At 58.7% G+C, this 6,367-nt stretch overlaps 1 protein-coding gene across 1 annotated transcript; it reads right to left on the reverse strand.

The window, feature by feature from the left end:
* Positions 1 to 339: 339 nt before the first annotated feature.
* On the reverse strand, positions 340 to 5,038 carry LOC107301548 (KN motif and ankyrin repeat domain-containing protein 3-like; the record flags this gene model as incomplete). The annotated part of the gene is made up of 3 exons (XM_029287130.1): positions 340 to 521; positions 1,115 to 1,260; positions 3,215 to 5,038. Coding segments are annotated over 3 exons (2,152 nt in total), but the record flags the coding sequence as incomplete, so codon positions are not given.
* Between the last annotated feature and the right edge of the window lie 1,329 nt (positions 5,039 to 6,367).

Here is a 6,367-nt window from a genome sequence, read left to right on the forward strand (position 1 = left end):
GCCATCACTGGCCTAAAAGGTTCAATCAATCAGTCAATTTCAACTTCTCGCGGGAATAAAGAGATCTTGCAAAGTTGGAATTAATTGATTGTACTTTTTAGTCCCACCCAGTCTGCCGTTACCACCACAGCCACGCCCACCCAGTGGGCCACGCCCCCAATGGGCCACACCCACCCAATGGGCCACGTCCACCCGGCACTCGACGATATATAAGTGGGTTTTGGGTTGCACTTTGGGCACTCGGTCTCTAAAAGGTTCGCCATCACTGATCCAGACCATTCCCAGCAAGGAAGGTCCGGAAAGGGGTCTGGGGTCCTTCACCCTGGGGAATGCTCTTACCTCTCTTTGACCTTGGGCGTGGCTCCTCCCTGTCCGGCAGCCTCTTCAGGATCGGAGCCCAGCCGTGGGTGGCCGGGCGCGGCCGCCTCTGTGACCGGGCTCCCCTCCTCTTCCTCGCTGCTGTCACTGACATCCGGGCTGGCAACAACATCGCCCCCCAATTCACTGGGGTTGCCGAGGGTCTCGCAGAAGGAGCCCTGGAGAGATCCCTCTCCTGGGGACCCATCCTCCTCCTCCTCTTCCTCCTCCTCCTCCTCTTCCTCCTCCTCGCTAGATGTGCTCTCATACCTGCCACGAGAGAGGGCGTCAGAGGAGGGCCAGGACCCTTGGCTACCTACCATGGCCCCCCATGTGATCCATCTTGTCCTCCCCCCCACAATCCCATCAAGAACCCCACAAGCAGGGCAAAGAGGTCAAAGCAAGATGCTAATGCTCGCACAAAGGTGGCTGCTCCTGAACAAGGAGGCTCCATTTAGTTCCCCGGGACCTGCTGTGGGCGGAGGTCTCTTCCTAAGCCTGGTTCTATTCAGTCCCACCCCTCAAGTGCCCCCCCACTCCCCTAGGAAGGGCCCAGCTGTGTATTTCAGATCAGGGTTCCGGCGTTTGGGGGTAGACTGCCTCTGTTGTGGAGGCTCGATCCCAAGGAGGTAGGGAGCTCCAGTGGATGAATTGGAGTTTCCAAGGATTTGGGAGCAAAATTGAGCAGACAGACCATCAGCCACACCCTCTCCCCCTCCCCCGATGGTGCATGGGGGGGGGGCTGCAGTGGGCCCACCCCTTGGCTTTTTCTCCCACTCCAGGAGAGGAACGGTTCGTACTCGCCATTCAGGAGGCCCACAAACTGGAGGGTCTTCTTCCCGCTGCCCCTCGGCTCTGCCTTGGCCGGGCTGTCCAGCCGCTTCATTATTGACTTCAGGGCACCTGCAGAGGAAAGGGAGGGGCAGAGGAGGAGGGGAGGAGAGGACCCTCATGATGGCGATGATGGTTATTTTGTTATTCTGAGATGCATACCCTGCCTTTACACATAGTCCTCGAATTACGACTGCCGTTGGGGCTGGGGTTGCCATCGTTAAGCAGTCGTAAAGCAGGTGGCTGCACTGCTAATGACACCAATCCTGAAAGTTCTCGGTTGTTGTCATAAACCAAGACGCAGGAGGGTCACTAAGTGGGCAGCCGAGGAAGTCCCAGGTTGGGGTGTCTGAGGACAGTGGGGGGGGGCACATCTAAATCGGGGGAGGGGGGCCTTGGGGGGTCCTGTCGGATCAGAAAGGCTGGGGAGTGAGGACGTGGGATGCATGCGTGTGACTGCAGGGAGGCAGGGAAAGGGTGGAAGGTGTGTGTGTGTGTATGTGTGCAAGTACAGGGAGGTATGGGGTGTGCGATCAAAAGGGGGGAGGGAAGGAGGGCACGCACAAGCAAAGAAAGACTGGGGATGGGTTTACTCCAGCAACTTGGGGTGACTTTTCCTGGGGGGAAACCAGCGGAGAAGGGTGCAAAAGGCCGTCCTGTGACCGCAGGGGTGCTGCAATTGGTCACAAGTGTGAGCCGGTTTCCGGGCACCCCAAATGACCGGCATGTAGGTCACTGTGTTCAGTAATGTTGCTACTTCATCATAACTCGGATTTCCCAGACGGTAACTTCCGACGGCACACAATGCTCCCGCCTCCTCTTTTCCCCACAACAACCCTGAGAGATAGGCTAGGCTGAGAGAGAGAGAGTGACTGGGCCAAAGTCACCCCATCTGTGGCTTTCATGCCTAAGGCGGGACTAGAACTCGCCGCCTCCTGGATTCTAGGCCAGCACCTGAACTACTATCGCAAACATGCCCAGGAAACCGAGGGCAGACAGCTGTGGTGTGTGGGCCCCTCTCCCCCAGGGAAGACGCCATTCCAATTGTGCCCCACACCCCACAAGTTTCTTCTGGAGGCGGTAAAGACCGGGGTGGGGAAGGGTGGGATTCTTGGAGACGAGAGACCCCCCAGGGACCCACCTTTTTCCTAAAGCTGGGAGAGACCCTTGCAGTGCTTCAGCCATCCTGGAAGTCTCTTTTCAAGGAGGAAAGGGGGAGGGGGCGCTCGTCCTCCCCCATCATCAAACACCCACACCCAGTGACTGCCTTTGCACAATGCACCGATTGGCCCCCTTTTAACTAGGTTCAAAATGGTGCCGTAGGACTCTTTGCACTCCCAGGCCCCATCGGCCCCTTTCAGCTCTGGGGTGTTGTGCAATTGGGGCCACATGGGGCCCACCCAAAGTGGTCCTTCCAAGGACAACGGGGACCCCTGCAAGGTTGGCTTCAGCTCGTCCTGCAGCTCCCACCGAGACTCCAGGCTTCAGGGGTTGGGGGTGAGCCAATAGGGCCAGATTGAGAACTTCCCCCCCCCAACACCTGGTCCCAGAAACCCCACCACACACACACACACACACACACACACACACACACACACACACACACACACATGTTCTTGTCCTCCCCCCTCCCTGTATGCTCTCCTGGAGCAAGCTGCGTGATGCCAAATTGCTGAACGGCACCTGGTGTCCTAAAGCACCGAGTGTCCAAGGCAGACCAGGCGCTGTTTGTATAATGCCAGAAGCTCTAGCCCACAGGGAAGAGAGGCCTACAGTGAGTAATCTGGCCCTTCTCCTGAGTCTGATGTATGTGTGTGTGCATGTGTGTGTTTGTGGTTTGGGGGCCTCTGTGGGGAGGAAAGCTTCTTCCCTACATTTTCAGAGTCTGCAAGACAGATTGGCAGCTACGTCGTGAACGTGCATCTTAAGAAACCCTCAACTGACGAAGGACACGGGTGGTGTCTCAGCTTGGCAGCCACCCTGAAGAAGCCCAGCCTTGCGTGCTGCACGTGACAGTGGCACTCACCAGCCCCTGAGACTCCCTCTGCCCCGTTTGGCTCCTGGCTGCCCTGGCTGCTCATCCCCAGGGGCAAAGGTGGGCCAGCATCCGGTTCTCCCTCTGTGGTCTGCAGTGCCAGCTGGATCAGCGTCCCTTCCTTGCCGCCTGTGGGAGGCCTGGCGTCTTCTGATCTGGAGTCCTCCCCGGCCGTGCCACAGGGAGGGCTCCCTGGCGTTGCTGCTGTGCACTCAAGGTGGCCTTTTTGGCCCGTGTGCTCCGTCCCCAGTGAGGTCAGTGGCGTTGTCTGTTGTGAGTCCTGGGTGGGCTTTGCTTCCGCACTTGATTCTCCTTGCAAGTTGCAACCGACTCCTACGTGGGACACTTGCAGAAAGCTCTGGACGCTGACCTCCACCGTTTCGACGTGGCTGCCCACAGCCTGGCACCGGGTGGGCGGCACGGCCTCCACGCAAATGTCCGCTGTCTCTGGACAGACCAAGGTCGCTTGGCTGACCAGGTTGCCTGGCCTGCGGGAGCAGACCTCCACCCGCAGCTCCTCCAGTTCCTCGGTGGCTTCCTTCAGGTGTCCCTCCAGCATGGCAATCACGGCCTGCTGGTGCTGGACCCTGTGCTGCACCAGCTGCATCTCCTCCTCTGCGGCCGATGACACCCCAAGGAAGGACTCCATCACCCACACCTCTGCGTCGCGGGTCTCTGTCTCGCACCCAACGGCCACCTCCTGGCACGGTCTTTGACTCTGGTAGTAGCAAACGAGTTCACTCATGTCCACCTCCTCCCCGACTCCGATGGACCTCTGGCCGGGCTGCTCTGCTCTTGATGGCCGGGCCCCTCCTCTGCTCTTCCCAGCCCTCTCTGGACCGGTCAGCCGCTCGGTCAGTTTTTTCAGCTCTGCGATCTTACTTGATCTTCCTTTGGTCGCCTCGCTCTCAGTCTGCACCTCCTGGATGCCCTGGGGCCCTCCTGTGTCCAGACAGGCAGCCCCATCTTTGAGGGCTTGTCTTGGGGGGAAGCAGAAGACCCCCGGCTGGCCTGCTTCAACCTCCACCTTCTCCCCCAAGCCAGCCACCAGCTGCTCCTTCTCCTGCTTCAGCTGGCAGATCTGCTCCTCCAGGAGAGGGATCACCTTCACCTGCTCCTCCAGCTCCTTCAGCTGTTTGAGGGCCGCGGCCATCTGCTCCCGGACGTGATGGAGGTGTGCGGGGCTCACTGCCGGAACCGGGGTGGTCCTTCCCGAGTTAGGGGGGCTTGTCTTCACGGGCTCAGCCTGGCTGTCCCCGGACAGAGAGGAAGCAGAATTGGGGGGACACGTGCTCTCTCTGGAAGGGCCGGTTGTCCTCTTGAACGGTGCGCCTGCCCCACCAGTCAGCAAACTCAGCTGTGCCTCCTCCAGCCTCCTGCTGGTCTCCAGCAAGGTCGTTTCCACCCGGCTGCCCCCTCTCCCCACTGAATCGGGAGAAGCTTGGGGGAGACGCTGGGCTGTGGGAGCAGGAGACGTCGGAAAGGAGCCATTTTTGCCTGCGAGGTCCTTGGTGTCGTAGGAAGCCGTTCGGGGCCGTGGGGAGAAGGCGGGTCTCCCGTCCTCACTGGTCGTGGACGAGAGAGACTCGGTGGAGGCCCAGCCCCCCATCTGGCTGTGGGGGGAGCCCTGGGCTGGCTTGGACCCCTTAGCTTTGCGATGCAGGGGCAACCTCCGGAGGGTCTGGCCTCTCTCGATGTCGTCCACGTACTTGAGGAAGTCTAGATCCAGCAGGAAGCCGTAGGGGGTTTCCACCGAGTAAGGCATCGTCTCCCTGCCCTGGTCCTGATCCGGGTACAAGACAGGGCGAGCCAGGCCTGGAAACCAAGCGGGGACAACATGAATGCTTGGGGGTAACCGTGTATCGTGTCTTGGGGCGGGAAGACCCCTTATAATAATAATAAAGATGGAAGGGACCTTGGAGGTCATCTGGTCCAACCCCCTGCTTAGGCAGGAAACCCTACACCATTCTGGACAAATGGCTGTCCAGTCTCTTCTTGAAAACTTTCAGTGTTGGCGCATTCACCGCTTCTGGAGGCAGGTAGTTCCACTGGTTAATTGTTCTCACTGTCAGGAAGTTTCTCCTTAGTTCTAGGTTGCTTCTCTCCTTGATTAGTTTCCATCCGTTGCTTCTTGTCCTCCCTTCAGGTGCTTTGGAGAATAGCTTGACTCCCTCTTCTTTGGGGCAGCCCCTGAGATACTGGAAATGACCTTCACCTCCTTCAAAAAGAGACAGCCATTTGTCTGAAATGGTATAGGGTCTCCTGCCTGAGCAGGGGGTTGGACTAGAAGACCTCCAAGGTCCCTTCCATTCTGTTATAGAAGAAAGGAAGGAAGGAAGGAAGGAAGGAAGGAAGGAAGGAAGGAAGGAGGGAGGGAGGGAGGAAGGAAGGGAGGAAGGAAGGAAGGAACCGGTACTTCAGTTCAAGGGGTGTCGTGTTGGACCGCAGGCCACATCCCCCCAGCTGGGGCTGCCCCCTGACCTCCTACGCCCCCCCTTGCTCCCGAGAGTCAGGCCACTGACCCCGCCCTTGCTCTCTTCCCCAGAAGCCTCTGCACGAGACGAGCACAAAGAGTACCTTACTCTCCGGAGTAAGAAGGGCACGGCCCTCGGCTGCTGCCCACCTGCCCACCTCCCTGGCAGAGCAGCTGGCAGGACAGGCCCTTCCAAGGACGGCTCCGCTCCATTATTGCCAGATTCCGAGTTTTTGGAGCAGCGGTTAATTTTTCATTTCTGAAACCTCCGTTTTCAACCCTGCACAGATCCTTGTTACCTGTAGAGCCGTGGTCAAGGTGCGGCACCCGGGCCATTCCTGCCTCCGGGGTCCCCCAAAGGCCAGCCGTCCCCAAGGGTGACGTCAACCTGGAGAAGGAGAAGGAGAGAGCTGAGAAGACATCCCTGCCCATCAAAGTCCCCCCCCCCCCCCCGTGCAGCTTTACTCTCTCACGGAGCAAATGCCTCGCTAGTCTCCCCCTCATGTGATCCCAGAGCTGGAGAAATTCAGGGGCTTCCTTCCTTCCTTCCTTCCTTCCTTCCTTCCTTCCTTCCTTTCCTTCCTTTCCTTCCTTCCTTCCTTCCTTCCTTCCCTCCCTTCCCTTCCCTTCCCTTTCCTCTCCTTTCTCTCTTCTTTCCTTCCTTCCTTCCT

The sequence above is a fragment of the Protobothrops mucrosquamatus genome, unplaced genomic scaffold, assembly GCF_001527695.2.
Source record: "Protobothrops mucrosquamatus isolate PMUCROS unplaced genomic scaffold, P.Mucros_1.0 scaffold14318, whole genome shotgun sequence".
NCBI classification, from domain to species: domain Eukaryota; kingdom Metazoa; phylum Chordata; class Lepidosauria; order Squamata; family Viperidae; genus Protobothrops; species Protobothrops mucrosquamatus.